Source organism: Coregonus lavaretus (genome assembly GCF_964263955.1).
Source record: "Coregonus lavaretus genome assembly, chromosome: 13".
Taxonomy (NCBI): domain Eukaryota; kingdom Metazoa; phylum Chordata; class Actinopteri; order Salmoniformes; family Salmonidae; genus Coregonus; species Coregonus lavaretus.
Window position 1 is genome coordinate 18,541,691 of NC_140000.1, and position 26,083 is coordinate 18,567,773.

The following is a 26,083-nucleotide window of genomic DNA, read 5'->3' on the forward strand; positions in this document are numbered from 1 at the left end:
TGTATAGAGGGTCAGAGATCCTACAGCGATGTATTCTACCTGTATAGAGGGCCAGAGCTCCTACAGTGATGTACTCAGGCTCAGCGTTGATCTCCAGCTCCAGGTCTTTGTAGTAGAGGATCTGAGACTCAAACTCAGACAGCAGAGGGCTGCCCTGGCTGAACTTCTGGATGGTGTCCTCTCTCTCCTTCCTCCAGATGTGGTGGTAACGACTGAAGCGGTCCAGAGCATTCATCACCTCCTGGTCAACAACAACACAACAGCCAGGTCTTAAATGCACTTTCAATCAAGTTTTCATTGATTTGATTTAGGTCTCATTTCCACAGCAACATCTTAGGGGATAGGTATCAGTATCAAACACAAAATAGTTAGAAAGTTAGGAAAACAGGAGAAATATAATTTGTATTTGTTTTGTGTGTACACCTGTATGTACCTTCTTGGTAGAGTTGATGGAGGTGCTGAGCACAGAAACCAGCTTGATGATCTCCTTGTTCTCAGACACACTCTTGTAGTAGTTCCTGGCCTGGAAGGGTATGGCCTGGGTCACAGAGGCGGAGATGTCTGAGGTACTGCCATCAGCCAGGCTCCTGTAGGTGGTCTCTCCGTCCTCTGAATCACTGTCACTCTTGTCCTGTCTCAGAACAGCCATGCGTCTCTCACTCATCTTCCTCTGTGTTGGCATAAACAGAATAATTAATGTTTGGTCTTTGTTTGAAGACTTACTAAAACCTTAATCTCATGATTGTGCAGATGTCACAGACATCTTAACGGCCCAGTGCAGTCAAAAATGTGATTTTAATGTGTTTTATACAGTGCTATGAAAAAGTATTTGCCCCCTTTCTAATTTTCTCTACTTTTGCATATTTGTGATACTAAATGTTATCAGATCTTCAACCAAAACCTAATATTAGATAAAGGGAACATAAGTGAACAAATAACACAACAATGACATACTTATTTCATAAACAAAGTTATGCAACACCCAATTCCCCTGTGTGAAAAAGTAATTGCCCCCTTACACTCAATAACTGGTTGTGCCACCTTTAGCTGCAATGACTCCAACCAAATGCTTCCTGTAGTTGTTGATCAGTCTTTTACGTCACTGTGGAGGAATTTTGGCCCACTCTTCCATGCAGAACTGCTTTAACTCAGTGATGTGTGGGTTTTCAAGCATGAACTGCTCGTTTCAAGTCCTGCCACAACATCTCAATTGGGATTAGGTCTGGACTTTGACTAGGCCATTCCAAAATGTCAAATTTGTTGCTTTTTAGCAATTTTCATGTAGACTTGATTGTGTGTTTTGGATCATTGTCTTGCTGCATGACCCAGCTGCGCTTCAGCTTCAGCTCACAGACGGATGGTCTGACATTCTCCTGTAGAATTCTCTGATACAGAGCAGAATTCATGGTTCCTTCTATTAAGGCAAGTTGTACAGGTCCTGAGGCAGCAAAGCATCCCCAAACCATCACACCACCACCACCATGCTTGACCTTTGGTATGATGTTCTTACTGTGGAATGCAGTGTTTGGTTTTCGCCAGGCATAATGGGACCCATCTCGTCCAAAAAGTTGACTCAAGTTTGCCAAAAAGCACCTGGATGATCATCAAGACTCTTGGAAGTGTCACGCCCTGACTCAGGGGATGCTTAAATGTTGAGTCAGGGTGTGTATATTATGTGTTGTGTGTTTTCTATGTTTCGATCTATTATGTGTAGATCTATGTTGGCCAGTGTGGTTCCCAATCAGAGACAGCTGTAGCTCGTTGTCTCTGATTGGGGATCATACTTAGGCAGCCTATTGGCACTAGTGGGTTGTGGGATCTTGTTCCGTGTAAGGTATATTGTGTGTTCTACCTTGGACTTCACGTTTCGTTTCCTTTGTCGTTTTGTAGTGTGTTTAATAGTTATAATAAACATGTACATATATCACGCTGCGCCTTGGTCTGACCCGTCATTCAACGAACGTGACAGGAAGAACGTTCTATGGACAGATGATTCAAAAGTATAACTTTTTGGACAACATGGTTCCAGTAATGCCTGGCGAAAATCAAACTCTGCATTCCACAGTAAGAACATCATACCAAAGGTCAAGCATGGTGGTGGTGGTGTGATGGTTTGGGGATGCTTTGCTGCCTCAAGACCTGGACGACTTGCCTTAATAGAAGGAACCATGAATTCTGCTCTGTATCAGAGAATTCTACAGGAGAATGTCAGACCATCTGTCTATGAGCTGAAGCTGAAGCGCAGCTGGGTCATGCAGCAAGACAATGATCCAAAACACACAATCAAGTCTACATGAAAATTGCTAAAAAGAAACAAATTTGACATTTTGGAATGGCCTAGTCAAAGTCCAGACCTAATCCCAATTGAGATGTTGTGGCAGGACTTGAAACGAGCAGTTCATGCTTGAAAACCCACACATCACTGAGTTAAAGCAGTTCTGCATGGAAGAGTGGGCCAAAATTCCTCCACAGCGACGTGAGAGACTGATCAACAGAACTACAGGAAGCATTTGGTTGGAGTCATTGCAGCTAAAGGTTGCACAACCAGTTATTGAGTGTAAGGGGGCAATTACTTTTTCACACAGGGGAATTGGGTGTTGCATAACTTTGTTTATGAAATAAATATGTAATTGTTGTGTTATTTGTCCACTTATGTTCCCTTTATCTAATATTAGGTTTTGGTTGAAGATCTGATAACATTCTGTCACAAGCCGGGCTAGAACTCCGGTCTCAGATGTGTAGAGCTGGGGGTACTACCCCTTAGCCACAGAGGAGATGTTGTAGGACCCAAATGAAACACCCAAGGCAATACTCCAGGCAAGTAGATTTAATGTTCCAAAACAGGAGGCAAAACAAAACAACTCCACGAGGGGAGAAAAACAAACTAAAGATAACTTCGAACAACTTACTAGGACTGACACGGTGGGACAAAGCAGGAGACACATAGTCAGGACGCAATAACCAAGTGAGAAACAAGGGGAAAACACACAGCTAAAATACTAAAGGGAAAACAAGGCACAGGTGACCTGGATCAAACTAATGAGGACACATGAGGAAGAACAAAGGCAGAGGGGAACACAGCTGACCTCTAGAGGCCAGGAGACAAACAGGAGAAGCAGGAAGCTGACAGGACCCCCTCCTCTAGGAACGACTCCTGACGTTCCTTCCAGAACACCCTGGCCTCAGGGTGCGAAAATCTCGGACCAACCCTGGATCCAGGATGTCCCTGGCTGGAACCCAGGAGCGCTCCTCTGGCCCGTAGCCCTCCCAGTCCACCAGATACTGCAGAGAGTTCTGGACCCTCCGGGAGTCCAGTATCCGGCGGACTGTGTAGGCTGGCTGGCCGTCAATAATCCTGGGAGGTGGCGGGGGTCTGCGTGGGGGGGCAAAGGGAGAAGACAAGACAGGTTTAATAAGTGAGACATGGAAAGTGGGGTTAATACGAAGGGAGCGAGGGAGAACCAAACGATAAGACACAGGGTTAACCTTTCTAGCAATGCGGAAAGGGCCGATGTATCTCTGGGAAAGCTTCTTGGATTCGACCCGGAGGGGCAGGTTCTTAGTGGCCAACCAAACTCTCTGACCAGCTCGGAAACTAGGGGCCGTCCGGCGGTGGCGATTAGCCTGACTTTGGTATCTCTGGGAGGTCCGAAGGAGGGCACGCCTGGCCTTCTTCCAGGTCCGCCTACAGCGTTGGACAAAGCGCTGGGCCGAGGGAACACCAACCTGCGCCTCCTCCTCTGGAAATAATGGAGGGTTGTAACCGAACTGGCATTCGAATGGGGACAATCCGGTGGCTGAGGACTGGAGGGTGTTGTGGGCATATTCAGCCCAAATAATATAGGTGGCCCAAGACGTGGGATTACTGGCCGCCATACACCGCAGGGTGGTCTCCAGATCCTGATTAACCCGTTCCGTTTGGCCATTAGACTCTGGATGGAACCCCGACGATAGGCTGGCTGTGGCCCCAACAAGCCTGCAGAAGGCCCCCCAAAACCGGGACGAGAATTGGGGACCTCGGTCAGAGACCACGTCCAGGGGAATACCAAATATCCGGAAGACATGGTTCATGAGGAGCTCAGCAGTCTCCTTAGCCGAGGGCAGCTTGGGCAGGGGGATAAACCGGGCAGCCTTAGAGAACCGGTCTACCACCACTAGGATGACGGTGTTGCCCTGGGATAGAGGAAGTCCCGTAACAAAGTCCAGAGAAAGGTGTGACCATGGCCTTCGAGGAACAGGTAAGGGATGGAGCAGTCCCTGGGGTCGCTGGCGTGTCGACTTTCCCTGGTTGCACACAGGGCAGGCCTCAACATAGCCCTGCACGTCCTTCTTGATGGACGGCCACCAAAACCGCCGTCGGAGGAACTCCAGTGTGCGAGCACTGCCTGGATGGCATGTCAAGGGCGACTCATGACCCCACTGCAAGACGCGGGCCCGAACAGAGAGAGGAACGTACAGGCGACCGGCAGGACCACCGCCTGGATCGGGCTCCTGGACAAGAGCTTCTCGTACCCCTCTTTCTAGTTCCCACTGAAGAGGTGCGACGATCCTAGACCTCGGAATAATCGATGCCAAGGGCTTCTCTTGTACCTCGGGAGAGTAGACTCGAGACAGAGCATCCGGCTTGACGTTCTTGGTGCCAGGTCGGTAAGTCAGGAGGAACTGGAATCGATTAAAGAAAAGAGACCATCGTGCTTGCCGAGGGTTCATCCGCTTAGCCTGTTGGAGATATTCCAGGTTCTTGTGGTCTGTGAGAACCTGGAAAGGGTGCTGAGCCCCCTCAAGCCAATGGCGCCACTCCTCCAAGGCCAGTTTTACCGCAAGCAACTCTAGATCCCCCACGTGGTAGTTGCGCTCGGCCTCAGACAGGCGGCGAGACATGAAGGCACAAGGGTGTAATCTCCCATCCGCACCCCTCTGTGACAGGACGGCTCCTACCCCCACTTCTGAGGCGTCCACCTCCACCACGAAAGGTCTTTCTGGGTCAGGGGTCACCAGAATCAGAGCAGAAGTGAAGCGGCGCTTGAGATCCTCGAAGGCCCCTGCTGCTTCCGGACCCCAGTGAATCTTGGTCCCTCCTCCCTTGGTAAGCGTCGTCAAGGGGGCTACCACCGAGCTGAAATTCTTGATGAACTTCCGATAGAAGTTAGAAAAGCCAATGAACCGTTGAACCTCCTTGACCGTGGCAGGTGTGGGCCAATCGTGGACCGCCTTGACCTTCTTGGGATCCATCTCTAGGTGCCCGGGAGTGACAATAAACCCGAGAAACTGAGTCTGAGAAACATGAAATTCACACTTCTCAGGCTTAACGTAGAGGTGATTGTCAAGGAGCCTCTGGAGAACCCGGCTAACATGCCCCTCATGCTCCTTCAGTGACCTCGAGAAGATGAGGATATCGTCCAGGTACACGAAGACGAACAGATTAAGCATATCCCGGAGAACATCATTAATCAGGGCTTGGAATACTGCGGGGGCATTGGTGAGCCCGAACGGCATCACCCGATATTCATAGTGTCCCGTGGGCGTGTTGAACGCCGTCTTCCATTCGTCTCCTGGCCGGATCCGCACGAGATGGTAAGCATTGCGGAGATCCAGCTTAGTAAAAATGGAAGCCCCTTGAAGCAGCTCAAAAGCAGTGGCCATGAGAGGAAGGGGGTATCGATTCCGAACCGTGATCTTGTTGAGTCCCCGGTAATCAATACAAGGCCTAAGACCCCCGTCTTTCTTTTCAACAAAAAAGAAGCCCGCCCCAGCCGGGGAAGTAGAGGCATAGATGAGGCCGGCTGCCAAGGACTCCTTAATGTAGGTGTCCATAGCTGCGTGCTCGGGGGAGGACAAGGAAAAGATCCGACCTCTAGGAGGGCAGCACCCAGGGAGTAGATCAATGGCACAGTCATACGTGCGATGAGGCGGTAAGGCAGTAGCCCGGGCCTTGCTGAACACTGCCTTGAACCGATGGTAAACACTGGGGACTCGGGAGACGTCAACAGACTCTTGAAACTGGGTACTAGGGGCTGAGGGACTCTGAAGCATGCAGGTGAGTTGGCAAGTGGGACCCCAGCTTAGAATGGTGCCAGTAGGCCAGTCGATCTGGGGATTATGTCTGCATAGCCAAGGGTGACCCAGGATAATAGGATACTCGGGAGAGTCAATGAGATAGAAGGTCTCCTCCTGCTGGTGTTGAGAGATGGTAAGTCGCAGGGACTGAGTCGCCTCAGTAACCTTTCCTGGTTCCAGAGGTCTGCCATCTAAGGCTGTAACTGCCTGGGGTTGAGGAAGTAGTTGGGTAGGGATCTTAAGTTCCTTAGCCAAGGTTACATCCATAAAATCACCTGCGGCACCGGAATCGATCATAGCCTGGACCCGATGCTGGTGGCCCTCCCAGGACAGAGTGGCTGGAATAGCTAGGACCGCGTTAGTAGGAGGAGCTCTAATTTTCCCCATCACAACCCTCCTGTAGCTGGGCGGGGACAGGCGTTTCCCGAAAGCTCGGGGCAAGTGGAGCGGAAGTGGCCGGCAACCCCGCAGTAGAGGCACCGACGCTCCCTCATGCGACGTTCCCTTTCGTTGGGAGAAAGCCTGGAACGGCCTAACTGCATGCTCTCCGGGGAATCCTGGGGCAGTTCAGGCGCCGGGGCAGCTCTGAATGACGGAGTCCAAACAGGAAAAACAGAGCTGCTCAGAGGAACTTGGGACTGAGACACCTGACGGCGAGCCGTTCTCCGCTCTCTTAGACGATTGTCCAGGCGGATGGCCAAGGCTATGAGGGACTCGAGATCTCCAGCTGGTTCTCGGGTGGCTAACTCATCTTGAAGGGGCTCAGATAACCCTCCCTGAAAGCAGACCCTCAGCGCTTCATCATTCCATCCGCTCCTTGCTGCTATGGTCCGGAAATCAATGGCAAAATCTGCCGTGCTTCGGGGGCCCTGACGGAGAGACAGTAGGCGCTTGGAAGCCTCCCGCCCACTGACAGGATGATCGAACACCCGCTTGAACTCTTCTACAAATGCAGCGTGGGAGTCACAACAGACCTCCTGGGACTGCCACACCGCAGAAGCCCAGGCGAGCGCCTTTTCTGAAAGAAGGGTAATGATGTAGGCAATCTTGGAACGGTCTGTGGGAAAACTTGAGGGTTGGAGCTCGAAGGTGAGGGAGCATTGGGTGAGGAAACCCTGGCAAGAGCTTGGATCCCCAGAAAAGGGCTTGGGAGGTGGTAGTCGGGGCTCCGCCAACCGAGAAGGCCTGTCGTCACTGGGGGGTGACCTGGGGGAAGGGAGAGGACCAGGGAGGCGTTCAAAGAGCTGGCGAAGGGCACTCATCATTTCGGCCAAGAGTTGAGAATGACTAGCCATCAGCTCCTCTTGTCGGCTGAGAACGGCTTCATGGCGCTGGAAAGAAGCCTCATGTCGAGTGATCACCGCCAACAGGTCCTGGGAACTGAGTGTTTCTGGGTCCATGATTGACTTGGTTATTCTGTCACAAGCCGGGCTAGAACTCCGGTCTCAGATGTGTAGAGCTGGGGGTACTACCCCTTAGCCACAGAGGAGATGTTGTAGGACCCAAATGAAACACCCAAGGCAATACTCCAGGCAAGTAGATTTAATGTTCCAAAACAGGAGGCAAAACAAAACAACTCCACGAGGGGAGAAAAACAAACTAAAGATAACTTCGAACAACTTACTAGGACTGACACGGTGGGACAAAGCAGGAGACACATAGTCAGGACGCAATAACCAAGTGAGAAACAAGGGGAAAACACACAGCTAAAATACTAAAGGGAAAACAAGGCACAGGTGACCTGGATCAAACTAATGAGGACACATGAGGAAGAACAAAGGCAGAGGGGAACACAGCTGACCTCTAGAGGCCAGGAGACAAACAGGAGAAGCAGGAAGCTGACAACATTCAGTATCACAAATATGCAAAAGTAGAGAAAATTAGAAAGGGGGCAAATACTTTTCATAGCACTGTATATATTTCCACACTATGGGGTTGGAATAATATGAAAATGATGATAATGCCCTTTTAGTGTACGAGCTGTTTGAAAAGACTGCCTGCCATTTCAGCCTGTTTTGGTGGGATGTTTTAGCCTGGCAATAACAGCTAGTTTTCAGTTTTCCCCTCCCCACTCAGAATACTCCCAGACATTCCTAGCAAATTATTGCTTGAGAAATTGCTCTTTGCTAAGAAGCTATTTTTGTTTCTTTTTGACCATTTTAATTGAAAACAATCACAGTAAGGTACTTAATTGTTACCCAGAAAGTATTTGATATTGAGATAAAAACTGCTGCATTGGAGCTGTAAGCCACAGCAAGCCCACCTTGGAGATCCTCTCCTTGCTCCACTGGCCGACTCCTTTGCTGACACTGACCACACACTCCACAGCCCGGTTCAGAGCCTGCTGGACCTCGTCCAGGGCTGGGACCATGGCGATGTTGGGGATGGACAGGGTCACATTGGTCCTGAAGATAGGCTGCTGACCACTGCCCTTCAGACGGCTGGGAGAATCACTCTCTGCTGTGGGGAGATGGGCTGGTATTGAAGTAGGGAGAAATGTAATGGGAAACCCTACCCTTCATGACGGCCCCACCTTACTCCAACATCTAAAGGGTGGAGCTCAAAGGGTGCCACTTTGTGACAACTGCTGATGTAAAAGGGGTTTATAAATATATTGGATTGATGGAACTTACCCAGGAAGTGCATGAGTGAGGAGGCGTGGATGCGTTTGCGGAGGGTCTCCAGGGTGTTGCGTGTGAGCCTCAGCAGGGCGTCCACATTACGGTGGTTGAAGTGGGACAGAAGCTCTTGAGCCTCCTCCTCCATCACCTCCAGCAGGTCTCTCTTCTTCTTCCTCTTCCCCAGGGGAGACGGGGGGCCCGTGGTGCTGGCCGCCGTGGTGTTACGAGACAGCAGGTTGAGGCGACCCTCTGACTTACCCTCCTCCTCACCTGGGAAGAGGCATGAACACACGTGAGTACACCTGCATGTACACGCACCACGCACACAGGCATGGACACAGGCATGCACACTTTCTCATTTCTCATTTCTTTATGCACCTGAACAACCTTTTTGCTTTTGTACAATTTCACTTGCATTTTGCTGACCCGGTTATCACTCTCCATTTTAGTTTTGCTGCATCATAATTATCACAGTTAAAACTGTAGGTTACAGTACCTTCACTCTCCACTTGGTCCATATCAGTCCTGCTCTCTTCTAGTAGTTTCTCCTCCCCCTCCTTGTGCAGTTCAAACTCCAGCAGCATGTTGATGAGCTCGTTGGTTGCCTCCTCCACCAGGGAACTCTTGGTGTGGAGACTTTGAGCTCCCTTTATACACAGCTCCTACCATGACATACAAGAAGAAAGTACATGAGCCTATATCAGAGGTAGGCAAACTCTGTTCCTGGAGTTCTGCAGGTACTCTAACTAGGCACCACACCTGACCAACTGAGCTAGTTGATCAGTTCAGTGATCACACCTGGTCTTCCAGGTCAGTTAAATCAAAAACATAAAGTGCCTGCGGCACTCCAGGACCAGGGTTACCTACCCCTGGTCCTACATGCATGAAGACTGTGTTTACAATGAACTAGTACTGAACTAAATATACTGTTTTGTCTGGTCAATGTTGTTAGCACTGACGATGAGTTACTGTGTTACCAATACAGACTGTTGATTATGCAATTATTATGCCTAACAAGCATTTGTGTGTATAACACATGAGTAATACAGAGGGAATCTTTGTTTACCCTGGTGGTCTGAACGAACTCGTCACAGCTCAATGGTTCGTCCAGGGGCAGAACCCACAGTGTGGCTCCACTCATCTCCTGCAGCACAGCGTCTATCCTGAACTCCACCAGGTCATTCACTCTGTCCATCAGTAGCTCCAGGTCCGCTGGACACACAGGTTACAGGTCAGAGGTCATACACAGCACCACGGGGTCACCAGGGATCACAAGGAAACAGCAGTGGGAAAAACAGGTTGAAACGATATCATTACAACCAGCTTTGCCCACTGGGACAGCAGATAGAACCTCTTCCAATGGGATATATTACATGAGTTGATCAGGCACAATTAGCTGCGATCAAATGCAGGCAGAGGTTAGGTGTGCTAACTGTGCTAGTTATTGTGGTGAGATTGTTCTGCCGTTTTATAGTATGGTGCTATGACAGAGCACAGTGCAGTGCTGACAAGGTTTGATTGGATTCGGTTACATACTGAGAGCACTGTTGATGCGGCTGAGGTATTTATCGATGTTCAGTGAGGTCCAGTTGAGGGAGGTCAGGCCTGGTAGAATGGCTTCATCCACCTTAGCAACATGAGGCATTACCAGTTGCTCAAAGGCACTCTGGATCTTAGCCCGGACCCTGGCGTTCTCTGTCAGAACCAGCTGTGGATGGGTGTCAGAAATAGAGAAATTACTAATAACCCTTTACTTAATGCCTGTCGTTATAATGCTTTCACCCTTATAATGTTTTCTAATCATCGCATTACAGTTTTTCTCGATTGCTAAGACACATTTCTTGAAAGCTGCTCTCCTTTTCTCTTAACTGTGAACACAAAACCCAATTTTCAAGCTACATTCACAGAACCTCAGACTCTTCTTGCAAAACCAAACTTTCACCTCAAAACAGTTCAATCTGTGGTCAAAACTGAACTATGTTGTCAAATCGTGCCCCGAGTCAATCAAAATAAAAAACACTACTGAACAGTCACTAAACACTACGTAGAAAAATAGAAAACACAATGCTCAGGACATGAAGCTGGAGAAATACATGTTTATTGTTCACTGTAGGCTAAATGCATGTTGCAAAACAAAAAAAAACTGTGCATTTAGCACTTGTACAAAAAGACAAAACAGAAATCTTGTGCATTTACATGTAGCACTTGTAAAAACAAACAGAAATCTTATGCGTTTGCCACTTGTGTACAGTAAGCCCATGTAAAAATAAAGTACAAAAATATACAAATAAGTGCATTACTCAGCCACAGCATCATGTCTCCATACTGGGTCAGGCCACAGGACTTCATCCACATCACAGGCCACATTTTGTCTGGCCAGGCAACGGGGGAAAAAACCCCTGGCATGCCGTATCCAGGCTTGGCATGCCTCCACACCTATGTCACCACAGGCAAGTCCCATGGCTTGCAGGAGATTTACCCTGGTGTAAGGTTGGCGTTCATATACCTTCCACCGCCATGAGGAGAATAATTCCTCAATGGGGTTTAGGAAAGGGGAGTACGGTGGAAGGCAAAGATTGATAAAACCTTGGTTCATATTGTACCACTCTCTAACCTGGAGGGCTCTGTGAAAACTCACATTGTCCCAAACAACAACATAGATGGGATGCTCATCCTGCTGCCCTAACAAAGCATCTCGCATGTGATTGAGGAAAATGAGGAGCTGGTGAGTGTTGTAGGGCCCCAGGTTGGCATGATGGTGGACAACCCCATGATTGCTGATGGCAGCACATAATGTGACATTACCACCACGCTGCCCAGGAACACCAACAATGGCCCGATGGCCAATCACATTACGGCCTCTCCTTCTCCTTTTGGTGAGATTAAACCCAGCTTCATCCATGTAGATGTATTGATGGGGTCTTTCCATTGCATCCAGTTGAAAAACCCTCTGTAGAAATAGATATAGTTTTGTAAGTGATACGGAAAAAGTGATTTAGGCCACTACAGTAAATCACTAATTAGAGTAATCAACATTGAATGTGTCTGGATATATGCCAACCTGTACATACTGGAATCTTTGCTCTTTGACTCTGTCTGAGTTGCGATCAAAGGGCACTCTGTATAGCTGTTTCATGCGCAGTCTGTTGCGCTTGAGGACACGATCAACAGTAGAGAGGCTGACACTGTTGATACCCTCAAAATGTAAATGGTCCTCAATGATCTTCTGCTGAATTTCGCTCAGTTTAATGGCATTTTTCTCACGGACCATATCAACAATTAGGGTCTCTTGGTGTGGGGAGAACATACCTGTCCTCCCACCCCCATGTGGCAGTCTTTCAATTCTACAAAAAGAGAACATGGAGTTACAAAAAATATACATGGAATACTAGGCCTACAAACAGTTAGACCAACCCTCCATTACAATACTACAGTACATTGGTACAGTGATGTACTGAAACATATATTTACTTACAGTATACTGTGGTACAGTATATAGAATGTCATACAGTAATTGCTGTCAACATTTACATACTGTACTATAATGTCAAAAAAAGGTAATTACCTGTTCTCTTCTCTAAATCTTCGGATTATGGTGGACACAGTGAATCTACTGATGTTTGGTTGTACCCTTTGTCCAGCCTCCCTCATGCTCATACCATGGACAAGAACATGGTCAATCACAGTATCTCTGATTTCATCAGATATTACTGTTCTTTGTCTTCGCTGACCACCTCGACCACCTCGACCTCCTCTCACACGAACTCTTCCTCTCAGATTTCTATCCATTGTAGGGCCTCACAAACCAGTGCTCTCTGAACTGGCTTACTGTATATGTTCCCTCACATCATTAGCCACAAGTGTGATCAATTTTGAGTTGTTGTGTTCAAGTGGTGACACCTGTGCTCTAATTGTGTTTGACTTTTGTCACCTGTGCTCACCATTATGCAGCACGGGTGCATCACAATGAAAATGTGTTGGCAAGTTATGTCTAAACAGGTGAAAAGTGCTTATGGTTTTGCCAAAAGAGTGATTGATTCAATCAGTGGGTTCAGGCAACTGAGCATTTGGTTCAGACAATAGGGTTTAGTGTTTTAGCAATTGAGAAAAACTGTAAAATGTTCTTGACTAAGTCCCAGCCCATAGGACTTTCTACTCAGTTCAAAGTGAATTGAAATAACAGCCCTTTTATTACTGTTGTTGAGTGTATATAAAGCTTTTTAAAGATAAAGGATACAGTATGATGCTCAATATGCTTCAGTTGATCAATAGGCATCATGGAATACCTAGTGTACCTGCAGCTTGTTGTAGTTCCTCTTGAGGGCATCTTGTTTCTGTTGTAAGATGACTGCGAAGGGAGGAATCTCCAGCCTCATCCTGGACATGCAGTCTGTCTCCCTGATCTGTGTCAGGATCTGGGGGTCAAAGTTGACAAACAGGTCCCCCGTATCGGGACATTTGACCAGTAAAGAGGCCCGGAGGCCCAGTCTGACCTCCTCGATCTGGGGAGTGAGAAAGAGTGAGTGAGAGAGAGAGAGAGAGAGAGAGATGTAGAGAGAGACAGAGAGAGAGAAATGGAGAGACAGCAAGAGAGTGAGAGAGTGAGAGAGAGAGTGATAGAGAGAGAGAGAGACGAGAGAGAGGGAGAGAGCAAGCGAGAGAGAGAGAGCAAGAGCGAGAGACGGAGAGAGCGAGAGAGAGAGAGAGTATGAGTGATGTGAGTCATCTACAGTACGTCTGTCGGAAATCAAGAAGTAAATCAAAAGTCATATCAGTCTTGCCAACTACGACAGCACAAACAGATCTGGGACCAGGCTCTAGATAAGGTACAGATAAGCATTAATAACAGTAACAGTTAACGCTGCTATGCTACTGGAGTATAGGTCCAGCCAGTACACCAGAGACCATTTCAAGCGTCTCAGAGCATGAATGCTGATTAATAATCAGTTTTGCCTTTAACATCACAATGAATAAGATAAGCAGGAGGGACTCTCTCACCTGCTTCATCCATCCATGGTGGTAAAGCATCTCAAACTCCAGCAGCACCCTGGCCACCCTGTTGTAGTTCTTGATGATGCGTTTGGCCTCGGGCGTAGCCAGCACCCCAGGGTCTTCCTGAAACAGATCCATGGGTTCCTGGATCCTCCGGTACAGCTGGCGGGCCCACAGGATCTTACCGGCTACCGGGGGCAGGTCCCGGCCAATGGGAGGCTCCATCTTCTGCTTGGTGTAGTTACGGGACACCATTTCTATGTCCCTTCCATAGTTCTGTAGGATCCGCTGATACTTCTCATCGATGCCCAGGTCTGGAATGCCCAGTCTTAGTGATGTAAGGGGATATTTTGATATCAAATTGAGAATTAATGAAATGAATTAAAGTTTGGTTTGAAATAGAGGTGGACTGAAATAACGGTACCTTTCAAATTTCTTCAGTACATTCAAAGCCCTCTCTGTGTTTTGAATCTTATCGAATGTGTTATCCATGAAGGTCTTCAGCTGATTCTGAAAGCAAATGAACACAACAAACAATTGTGCAAGTAAATTATGAGATTATTCAGATGTGCTGTGTTATGATTTACCGGTAAGGTCGTTATAAAGTGTAAACTTACATGCAAGTCAGTGGTATTTTTACAAAACTCATCATAGTCCTGATCAAAGTCTGTTCTTCTCTGATCAAGGAAACTGTAGTGCTTTTTCTTCATAGTCATTACAATGCTCTGAAAATAAAAGACGACAAGTTATTTTTCTAGTCTTTCCAAAACTCTTGAGGCTTTTGATAATTTCTTGTGTCTGTATTCATTCCAACCAAAGTCAACAGACTGTCAACAATGTTTCAGTTGAATGTTGTGAAACTGTTGGGTTTAATTTCATTTTAACCAGAGTAGGAGGCTACATAATAGAGAATGTAGAATGATGATGACATGCAGGTTCTGGCTGGACACCATCCCTATTTAAAGATCCTCCATCTACAATAGCAGGGATGAACAGTAGCGTATAAAATAGCAGTAATTGCTCCGATGAGCAGCTTACCATAAAATATGTATATCCTGACTCTGGTGAACAAACTGTCAACTTTCACAAAAGGCCATCAGGACTTAGTAATGGATCAGCTTCTGCTCAATTATCTGACACACGAAAACCAAAACTAATGCTAAGTTCAACGCAATCAAATAAACTGAGGACAAAACAAATGTGTAGGTAAATGTTAAGATAAACACCAGTGAAATTCAATATAAAGTAACAAATATGTCTGTTTGCTTTCTGAAATGGCTCCCGATCATTACAGTTAGGATTTTAGTATGATTATATGCTTGGTAGAGTTGATGATGATGATGATGAGGCACTGATGGACAAAAACAAGGACCAAAAAAATTATGTGGCAAAAGTTACCTCCCATTTCCCCTGCATTTCTGCAGTCTGTCCAGCGGTAGCAATAGAAAGAGCAGATCTAACATTACTACACTTGCAAGGATAAATACCAAAAGGTTAACATCTAAAAAGGCAATGTCTAAAAAGGTTAATGTCTAAAAAGGTCATGTCTAAAAAGGTCATGTCTAAAACGGTAACATCTAAACAGTACTCTAATCTCTCGAACGTGTACCTGAAACGTGGTTGCCATAGTTTCCAGGCCTTCTATCTTGGAGTCCTGTAGGGCTGAGTAGGTAGTGATGGTGCTGAACATGTTGAGGATCTTGTAGAGGCGTCGTTGGAACGTCTCAAACTTCCCAAAGATGTACATCTCACTGAAATCAAACTGTCTCTCTGAGGGACTCTGCTCCAGCTTCTCCTTGGTCTTGTGGAAGCACTTCTGGTACTCCTATAATCAGATAGATGGGATCCAGATGAAAAGTCATTGGAGGAGCATGGAAAGGAAGTTATAATGTAAAATATTGTGAGAAGTACACTATATATACAAAAGTATGTGGTCACCCCTTCAAATTAGTGGATTCGGCTATTTCAGCCACACCCGTTGCTGACAGGTGTATAACATCGAGCACACAGCCATGTAATCTCCATAGACAAACACTGGCAGTAGAATGGCCTTACTGAAGAGCTCAGTGACTTTCAACGTGGCACCATCATAGTATGCCACCTTTCCAACAAGTCAGTTCGCAACATTTCTGCACTGCTAGAATTGCCACCGGTCAACTGTAAGTGCTGCTATTGTGAAGTGGAAACGTCTAGGAGCAACAACGGCTCAGCCGTGAAGTGGTAAGCCACACAAGCTCACAGAACGGGACCGCCGAGTGCTGAAGCGCGTAGTGCATCAAAATCGTCTGTCCTCGGTTGCAACAATCACTACCGAGTTCCAAATTGCCTCTGGAAGCAACGTCAGCACAAGAACTGATCGTTGGGTGCTTCATGAAATGGGTTTCCATGGCCGAGCAGCCGCACACAAGCCTAAGATAATAATAAATAATAATATGCCATTTAGCAGACGCTTTTATCCAAAGCGACTTACAGTCATGCGTGCATACATTTTTTGTGTATGGGTGGTCCCGGGGATCGAACCCACTACCTTGGCGTTACAAGCGCCGTGCTCTACCAGCTGAGCTACAGAGGACCACACAACATGCGCAATGCCAAGCGTCTGCTGGAGTGGTGTAAAGCTCGCCGCCATTGGACTCTAGAGCAGTGGAAATGCGTTCTCTAACGCTACAGCATACAATGACATTCTAGACTATTCTGTGCTTCCAACTTTGTGGAAACAGTTTGGGGAAGGCCCTTTCCTGTTTCAGCATGACAATGCCCCCATGCACAAAGCGAGGTCCATACAGAAATGGTTTGTCGAGATTGGTGTGGAAGAACTTGACTGGCTTGCACAGAGCCCTGACCTCAACCCCATCGAACACCTTTGGGATGAATTGGAACACAGACTGCGAGCCAGGCCTAATCGCCTTACATCAGTGCCCAACCTCACTAACGCTCTTGTGGCTGAATGGAAGCAAGTCCCTGCATCAATGTTCCAACATCTAATGGAAAGCCTTCCCAGAAGAGTGGAGGCTGTTATAGCAGCAAAGGGGGGACCAACTCCATATTAATGCCCATGATTTTGGAATGAGAATTTTGAAGAGCAGGTGTCCACACACTTTTGGTCATGTAGTGTACGTAAAGGATGTTGTGGTATATATTATCTCTAGTGTATTGATAATATATTTAAGCAATAAGGCCCGAGGGGGTGTGGTATATGGCCAATATACTACGGCTAAGGGCTGTTCTTTGCACGACGCAACGTGGAGTGCCTGGATATAGCCCTTAGCCGTGGTATGTTGGCAATATACCAAACCCCTGAGGTGCCTTATTGCTATTATAAACTGGTTACCGACGTAATTAGAGCCGTAAAAATAAATGTTTTGTCATACTCGTGGTATACGGTGTGATATACCACGGCTTTCAGCCAATCAGCATTCAGGGCTCGAACCACCCAGTTTATAATATTTTATAGATTAAAGCTTTTAAGGAACTGTACTTTCAAAAAGCACATTTATTTGTGCCTTGATTTAGCACACTATTTTAAATGATATGGTTAAAGTGTGTTGAACAATAACTTGGCATATGAAAGCAGTACCTGGTTTAGGTGGATAGCAGCTTTGAGTTTCTCAGCTACAACACCCTGAGGCTGGTCCCATATGGATGCAGAACCGTTGTTGGTGATGTAAGCCTTACATGCTGTAATCATCTGGTTGGTAACCTAAGACATGGAGATACAGAAGAAAAAAGGATACATTTCAGGTGCCTCTCTAATAAGTAACCTCGATGGGATGACTGGTTAAAGGGGTTTGGAGAGAAGTACTGTAGACAGCACTTCAGATGACATGAGACCAGGTGGTGCGGCCAAATGCACCAAGAACATCAAAGAAGAATTGACAAGATTGATTTTAATACACTTCTAATGATTAAATGTAATACATTCGGCAGCTTTTAATTTGGAGTGAGATTTACAGTCACCTATTCTTCTTGGTGGTTACATACATTATCTTGGCAATAATGACCTTGACAAACAGGGAGGTGATCTTCTCTGAGGTGTTGTAGTAGCGGGAGATACTGTGGATCATCCGGATGGCGTTGATCAGGCCTGGAATGGCCTCTACCATCGACACCTGCGTTCATTTAGCATACAATACAATCATACAATGATGAGTTTTCAAATCCATTAAGATCGATATACATAGTGGACCAGTTTCGCAGATTAAGTCTAGTCCTGGAATAAAAGGTTTTTAATTGAAAGTGCTACTTAGTCCAGCATTAGGAATAATCTGTGTCCGGGAAACTGGCAAACTATGTCAGTCTGTAGTTAGTAAGTCTTAGAGGAAGATGAGTTGTCATACTGAAAACTGTATACAATATTAGTCTCTCACAGGGTCACTGTTGTATAGCGGGTCACAGAACTTCTCCAGAGTGTAGAGGTACTTCACATTGTCCTTGGCCTCATTGGCTGAGTCAGTGATCCTGGTGTCCAGCTCTCGCCAGGACTGGGGGGACAGATACAGTCATCAAACATACACTGTACCTATTCTGCTACATTAATACAGAAAACACCAGCTGAATTCAGATATGAGAGCCATGTACAGTAAGCATAGAGAAGTTTTATATTTCTAAATGTGACTGGCTCCCACGAACGAGTCTCAAGTCGAAAATCGAAATTGAGATTTTAACATTTTATTAGCAGGCCTTTAACATCTACTCCTGTGTTACGAAGGACATGGTGTAACAGCTTGCTCACCTTGATGAGTTTGGACTTGGCCATCATGAGCACGCCCAGGACAGCCTTGACGTCGGGGCTCTTGAGCTGGTCCAGGAGGTAGTTGAAGCGGGACATGCGTTTCTTCCAGTGGTCCAGCTCGGCCCGCGGCCCCAGGTCATCTGCCTCCTTCCTCAGCTGGTCACTCTCAGCCAGCACCTGGATACAACACAATCACTGCTGATTGGGGAATGCAATATCTGTAAACTGTATTAGATGTGGTGGATCTTGATGTAAATCCCGAGTTGCCTTTCTTAATTGCCCCTGAGGGGATAAATACAGTTTTATTGTATTGACTTTATTGAACACACCCCCACCCACAATAACACAGGTCCATGGAGGGGAAAGGTATCCATGATGCTATTGAGGTTCAATCTATCTTACCTGTTCAATCTGCTTGATCCACACTTTCATACAGGCCTCTATCTTCTCTGTTGCCTCTGTGCTGTTAGCTACAGCAATGTAGTCAGACGGGCCTTTCAGTGTCTTCAGGTCAAATACGTCACACTCTTTTAGGTTGACCTAAATGAAACGATTAATGATGTCAATTGTATATTCGTATATTCGTAATTGCAAATTGACATTTGTTTGTTTTGATAAGCATGTGTGTGTGTGTGTGTGTGCGTGTGTGCGTGTGTGTGTGGATTTGATTATTATTTAAATACTTATTTTCTGTGTATTTAAGTATTTTCAAATAATGTGGCCTGAATAAACTACATCTATTGGAATTATTTTAAAGTACTTTCAAATAGTTTTCTATAAAAAGCCTACTATTTCAAAGTATTTTTAAATACTTATTTGAAATACTATTTTCAAATACCTGGGTTAAATACATGGGTGTGTATTTGAGTCAGTGTATTTGAGCATTTTCAAATACATTCCAATATTCAACTACTGGTCTTTTCAAATAAAACATATCTGAATAATTACTTTGAAATGCATGTGAAAATAATTGAGATAATTTAAATAGTATTTGAAGCCAGGTCGGCTGAGCATGCACATTTGACCTACCTTCTCCTGCAGGCTCTCCTGCGCCCCGGCCAGCACAGACACAAAACTGTCCAGTGAGCTGATGAAGTCCTGTTTAACTGACTGGGCCTGTGGACTGGCCAGCTCTCCCCAGCCGTGGTTCATCTTCTTCAGGGTGGGTATGAAGATCTCTGACAGCAGCTGCTCCACACTTTTAAGCAGGCCTACCTCTGTGGTGTCCAGCATGTTGAAATTCACCTCCTACCAGGGCCAGAGAATTTTAGATAGACATGACCACACAGTAGGCCAGTGGATGACACCATTTTAGAAGCAAAGATTGGGCTGACGTGTCATACTGTTATTAATATTGTGTGCTTTAAGCCTTAAAGTCTTTAAGCAGTTTGCCTGAATGCAAGGATAAATAGCGTTATGAATGATAAGAGCATTGTTATACGAACATTGTTTAAGACTTTAGACATATAAATATTGACAAAACGTATAATGCCGACTATGTGTTGGATCAGGGCTCTCCAACCCAGTTCCTGGAGAGCTACCCTCCTGTAGGTTTTCAATCCAACCCCAGTTGTAACTAACCTGATTCAGCTTATCAACCAGCTAATTATTGGAATCAGATGTGCTAGATTAGGGTTGGAGTGAAAACCTACAGGACGGTAGCTCTCCAGGAACAGGGTTGGAGAGCCTTGTGTTGGATAGTAAGGTGGAGACTTACCCTGTGCACATTCTCAGAGGTGATGGCCTTGGAGGGGTTGGCTCTTGTGAAGAACACACAGACACCAGTCAGAGCCACATCTTTGCCCTCGGTGACAAACACCTTGGCCTTCTTCCTCCGGTTGGGGGCCAAGGCAGCTGCTGCTGCTGATGCTGCTGCTAGGGAGACAAACGAAGCAGTTCCCCACTATATCATCTTTATGACAGGAAGAAGTGTAAGAGACATTACTCTATCTGGAGTTATCCTCTCTGTTAGCGAGATTCAACCTCTTTGTCTTTGAGCTCTAACTCTACTATTAACTGTGTTATTACTCTGCTATTATTATATTCCCCTATTACTTCCCTGCATGGCCAATCATCTTACCTGCTTCAGCTGGCTCCACATCCTGATAGTAGAACATGATATGAGGAAGTCCTTCAGCCACAAAGAACTGCTCCATGCGCTCAATCTATGGGAGACACGTTCATCACAATCACCGTTTCCACAATTCATTTACCTTTACTTGATTTAATCGCTTTTGCACAAGTTATTACCATACAGGTAATCTTGAAACGAAGAACCAAATGTTGCATCCGCAAGCAGTGGCCAGCTACTCAACAGTCTGTCACAAGGGACCACACTACAGGGGATTGATGGAGGTGGAGCAGTGGTGAAGTGTTATGCCCTACCTGAGTTCCCTCCAGAATGGCGTCCTCCACGTCAGCCTTCTCCAGGCCCAGGCAGGAAGCCACGATGCTGAGGACGTAGTCATGTCTGCCATCCAGCTGAGCTCTCTTAGCCTCACGCTCCTCTTTCAGCTTTTGCTGCAAACAGAGAGACAGAGAGAGGTATCATCAAGTCAACCCCAATACAGACTCAATTGCTTCGACAAGAGGTGGAACCACATTTTGATTAATATTCCATCCCAGAAACAATTAATGTAATTCAAATGGTAATGATGACTGGATCCAACAGGGTCATTCACACATACTTTGAATGCAACAATCTCACTGTTAGATATGAGAGAGGATTGAAGCTCCCTTTTGCTCCTTCTAGACTTTGAGTCAGCCATTGTTCAAAAGGTTCACAGAATGACAATCACTGTCACATGTCAGCCAAGACAGCAGAATTCAGGACGCTTGTAAACTCCATTGAAGAAATATCAGAAAAAAATACAGTATCTTCAATATATACTGCAGTTTTGTTATTAACAGTAGAAATCCATTAAAAAACTGTAAAAAACATAGCAAAATCCCACACTAAAAAAGTGAAAATGAAAGTGATAGCCTATTGCTTCATGGAAATCTCTTGAACCATGACCTCCGATAAAACATTGTCCATATACTCCAGACTCTTGAGCTGTGCCTCTTTCTCTGTGTCTTCTCTACCACTCCTACCCACTAGCTATCCACTTGTTATATACAGTCAAATATCCAGACAGTAGCACAAACAGCACAGATAGAACATTACCATCCCACTCTGCCTAGCCTATAACACTACCCTGGATAGCCTAGTGGCTGGGGGCCTCATGTTAAAGAGGACAGACAGAATAGAGATAGTAAAATCTACTACAATGAGTTGCTTGGTAACGGCAGGAAAAAGGCAAGCCAATAAATTAAGCCGACTTTGTGTTGTATATCGTGGGCCGGATGCAGATGCTTTCAAACTCTGGTTTTATGTTCCCCATTGACAGTCCGGAATTTGTCTGGAGAAGTTTTTCATGCTAGGTCAAGCTACCTTTTACTTGCACGGGTCAGTCTATTTTTTGATCTAGGCCCTTTTGGAGCAGCACATTGCAACTTAACAACAAAACATTTTATAGTTACTGGCCAGACCATTTACCAGCAGATCAGGAATACTAAGCACACTTAAGCTTTTCCTGCATTTCTTTGCATCTACACTGGCATGCTACTATTTGGCAAACACTATACATTTGCCCCTAAGAATGTATTCGATGCCATTGATAAAGTGTGGTCACATTCCGACTGTTGAGTTATTCATGCCAAACCGGCTCACTGGTCTGTCTCTATTGCACTTTAAAGACGTCTTGGCTAAGTCTGAGTCACATTTACTATGGCTTAATTGATAACCCCAATGGATAAGCCCAATGGAAAGATAGCTCCACATGAGTTCCATCCAGGTATCAGGTGGGAGTAGAAGAAGGCTGCGGAAGAAGATAGCAGAAGAAGAAGGCTAAAGATTTACAGCAGGCCTTGATGTCATGCATCAGATCAGAGGCAGCAGCCAGCAGTCAACAAGCCTGGACACGAAAGACCAAACACAGCTATTGACCTATTGGACAAATACAAGCCCCAGACTGCATCCTAAATGGCACCCTACTCCCTATACGGTGCCCTGCTTGGTCTCTGGTCAAAAGTAGTGCACGATGTAGGGAAAAGGGTGCCATTAGAAGCAGCCCCCGGTGTGTCAGCATGTGCAACACAGGCCAGCCAGCACAATACTGATTTAACACTGCCTGAACAGAACCACTGGAGGGAAATACATGCTTATATAAGCTAGCCAAGACAGGGGTTGCTGGGCGACTGCCCACACACACACATCATACCTGCTCCCTGGGCTGGCAGTGATTCCAGTCCAAGGCTTTCATGATGAGCAAACAGCCACCTCAGGCATCAGCCTACAGACAAACACTACAGCACACCAAGCACCAAGCACCAAGCGTACACAATGGCAGCCACAACTGTCTGCAAGCTTTCAGCTCAGATAAGAACTGAATGGCTGGAATGAAAATATCCTGACAAAACAAATCAAGAAATACTTCAGGAGAAAAGGACTGATAGCTGTTACATGTTGTAGTGGGTGATGATGGACGGAGTCAGACGGAGGAGAGGAAATCATGGAATAAATGGTTTAATCAATAAACAGAGGTACGCATCAATGCGTAATACACACCAGTGCGGACAAACGGTGTACTGGGGAAATAAAGGCACACGGGTGAATAACTCAGTGATACACAATAGAATCGAGCTCCACCGAGCTATAATCTCCTCTACAATAAACAATCACACACAAAGACAAGGGGGCAGAGGGAACACTTATACAGGTACTGATGAGGGGATATGAACCAGGTGTGTGTAATAAACAAGACAAAACAAATGGAATGGAATGATGAGATTTGGAGCGGCAGTGGCTAGAAGGCCGGTGACGACGAACGCCGAAGCCTGCCCGAACAAGGAGAGGAGGCAGCTTCGGAGGAAGTCGTGACACGTGCTTTTGGGCGTTGTGTGTCTTGTTATCCATTCGACATTTGCAATGAATGCCATTGCAAACAATGTCTGTATCATAAAATGAAACAAGAAAATACTGACTGAAATTGCTTGTTTCGACAGAATTTATCAAAATTCTACAGAACAAGACAGAGAGCCAATTCTAACCAACGACTGATCTCAGTTCAGTTATATTCCGGAGCCTATACATATATCAAACAGTCAACAACATGCACACCATACTGGCCCCAATCTGTGATCAAATAGATGACCCGTCCCTAACCATTATTTGGCAAGGACCAACTGGGTGCTTGATGTCTCCAGTAGCTCTACTCCATCTCCTTCTATCATCATATAAATGCTACTGTGACAATCTCTTACCTTGATCACTCTTGAGACACTCTGTTTCCAGAGCTGTTTTCTAAACGCTCGAGACATGACACCTAGCTCCTCATATCAAAGACAGCTCCCAAACGACCATCTATAATCTATGTAGCTACAGATAGAGATCAGTGCTGTAGAGAAGATAAGAGTGGCTGTGATCACTCAGGAAATTAACTGGCATGCCTTTGTTTGCTCCCCACCTTGCTTTAAACTGATCCAACTGTCAGTGAAGTTAAAATCTCCTATAAACTATTCAAACAACTTAAAGAGGCAGGCAAGTTGCCAAGCTCCGGCACATGACACAGCCACAGGTGATGGGTATCACAGTAGAAGGCCACTGTATATTGTACACCAAGCCTTCATGATGCCATTGTGCAGGTGACAAAACAGTGGAAAAGGAACCTTCATAATCCCCTATTACTGTGTCAGGTATTGTGTCCCACCTTGACCTCTCTAACCCACAGAGAACCCATGCGGTGAGGCCTCTATATAAGCCTCTATGTCAGGGATCATCAACTAGATTCAGCCGCGGGCCGATTTTTTCTTGAGCGGATGGTCAGGGAGACGGAACATACTTACAAATAATTTGTAGACTGTAAACTGACAGCAAGAAGCCCAAACATATACTATTATATATATATTTGACTAAAATATAATCATTTCAAACCTTGCTTACATTTGTATACGATCACATACCGTGAGGGAAAAAAGTATTTGATCCCCTGCTGATTTTGTACGTTTGCCCACTGACAAAGAAATGATCAGTCTATAATTTTAATGGTAGGTTTATTTGAACTTTGAGAGACAGAATAACAACAAAAAAATCCAGAAAAACGCATGTCAAAAATGTTATAAATTGATTTGCATTTTAATGAGCGAAATAAGTATTTGATCCCCTCTCAATCAGAAAGATTTATGGCTCCCAGTTGTCTTTTATACAGGTAACGTGCTGAGATTAGGAGCACACTCTTAAAGGGAGTGCTCCTAATCTCAGTTTGTTACCTGTATAAAAGACACCTGTCCACAGAAGCAATCAATCAATCAGATTCCAAACTCTCCACCATGGCCAAGACCAAAGAGCTCTCCAAGGATGTCAGGGACAAGATTGTAGACCTACACAAGGCTGGAATGGGCTACAAGACCATCGCCAAGCAGCTTGGTGAGAAGGTGACAACAGTTGGTGCGATTATTCGCAAATGGAAGAAACACAAAATAACTGTCAGCCTCCCTCGGCCTGGGGCTCCATGTAAGATCTCACCTTGTGGAGTTGCAATGATCATGAGAACGGTGAGGATTCAGCCCAGAACTACACAGGAGGATCTTGTCAATGATCTCAAGGCAGCTGGGACCATAGTCACCAAGAAAACAATTGGTAACACACTACGCCGTGAAGGACTGAAATCCTGCAACGCCCGCAAGGTCCCCCTGCTCAAGAAAGCACATATACATGCCCGTCTGAAGTTTGCCAATGAACATCTGAATGATTCAGAGGAGAACGGGGTGAAAGTGTTGTGGTCAGATGAGACCAAAATCGAGCTCTTTGGCATCAACTCAACTCGCCGTGTTTGGAGGAGGAGGAATGCTGCCTATGACCCCAAAAACACCATTCCCACCGTCAAACATGGAGGTGGAAACATTATGCTAAGGGGGTGTTTTTCTGCTAAGGGGACAGGACAACTTCACCGCATCAATGGGACGATGGATGGGGCCATGTACTGTCAAATCTTGGGTGAGAACCTCCTTCCCTCAGCCAGGGCATTGAAAATGGGTCGTGGATGGGTATTCCAGCATGACAATGACCCAAAACACACGGCCAAGGCAACAAAGGAGTGGCTCAAGAAGGAGCACATTAAGGTCCTGGAGTGGCCTAGCCAGTCTCCAGACCTTAATCCCATATAAAATCTGTGGAGGGAGCTGAAGGTTCGAGTTGCCAAACGTCAGCCTCGAAACCTTAATGACTTGGAGAAGATCTGCAAAGAGGAGTGGAACAAAATCCCTCCTGAGATGTGTGCAAACCTGGTGGCCAACTACAAGAAATGTCTGACCGTTGTGTTTGCCAACAAGGGTTTTGCCACCAAGTAAGTCATGTTTTGCAGAGGGGTCAAATACTTATTTCCCTCATTAAAATGCCAATCAATTTCAATTTACATGTGTTTTTCTGGATTTTGTTGTTGTTATTCTGTCTCTCACTGTTCAAATAAACGTACCATTAAAATTATAGACTGATCATGTCTTTGTCAGTGGGCAAACGTACAAAATCAGCAGGGGATCAAATACTTTTTTCCCTCACTGTATCTCTCTATTATGCGTGGAAATACTTTTGAACATATTTCCACATTGTTTGCCATTGGAGCTCATTTGCTGGTGTTTTATG

The 26,083-nt window shown here is 45.8% G+C and overlaps 1 protein-coding gene across 3 annotated transcripts in view; it reads right to left on the reverse strand.

Moving 5' to 3' along the window:
• dnah5 (dynein, axonemal, heavy chain 5) overlaps positions 1 to 26,083 on the reverse strand; it is a gene marked incomplete at its 5' end in the record, with an annotated part of 85,073 nt that overhangs the window by 43,816 nt on the left and 15,174 nt on the right. Inside the window, 22 exons of one of the 3 annotated variants that reach the window (XM_084175460.1) lie at positions 40 to 241; positions 434 to 670; positions 8,321 to 8,517; positions 8,691 to 8,927; positions 9,175 to 9,340; positions 9,745 to 9,890; positions 10,215 to 10,386; positions 12,974 to 13,180; positions 13,677 to 13,998; positions 14,095 to 14,180; positions 14,288 to 14,395; positions 15,069 to 15,095; positions 15,280 to 15,495; positions 17,248 to 17,370; positions 17,672 to 17,779; positions 18,038 to 18,151; positions 18,403 to 18,579; positions 18,805 to 18,942; positions 19,432 to 19,650; positions 20,120 to 20,277; positions 20,483 to 20,567; positions 20,788 to 20,922. In XM_084175460.1, the coding sequence (XP_084031586.1) occupies positions 40 to 241; positions 434 to 670; positions 8,321 to 8,517; positions 8,691 to 8,927; positions 9,175 to 9,340; positions 9,745 to 9,890; positions 10,215 to 10,386; positions 12,974 to 13,180; positions 13,677 to 13,998; positions 14,095 to 14,180; positions 14,288 to 14,395; positions 15,069 to 15,095; positions 15,280 to 15,495; positions 17,248 to 17,370; positions 17,672 to 17,779; positions 18,038 to 18,151; positions 18,403 to 18,579; positions 18,805 to 18,942; positions 19,432 to 19,650; positions 20,120 to 20,277; positions 20,483 to 20,567; positions 20,788 to 20,922 (3,580 nt within the window). Of the gene's footprint in view, positions 1 to 39; positions 242 to 433; positions 671 to 8,320; positions 8,518 to 8,690; positions 8,949 to 9,174; positions 9,341 to 9,744; positions 9,891 to 10,214; positions 10,387 to 12,973; positions 13,181 to 13,676; positions 13,999 to 14,094; positions 14,181 to 14,287; positions 14,396 to 15,068; positions 15,096 to 15,279; positions 15,496 to 17,247; positions 17,371 to 17,671; positions 17,780 to 18,037; positions 18,152 to 18,402; positions 18,580 to 18,804; positions 18,943 to 19,431; positions 19,651 to 20,119; positions 20,278 to 20,482; positions 20,568 to 20,787; positions 20,923 to 26,083 lie in introns of all 3 variants that reach the window. The other 2 variants (XM_084175459.1, XM_084175458.1) reach the window with 2 other exon arrangements.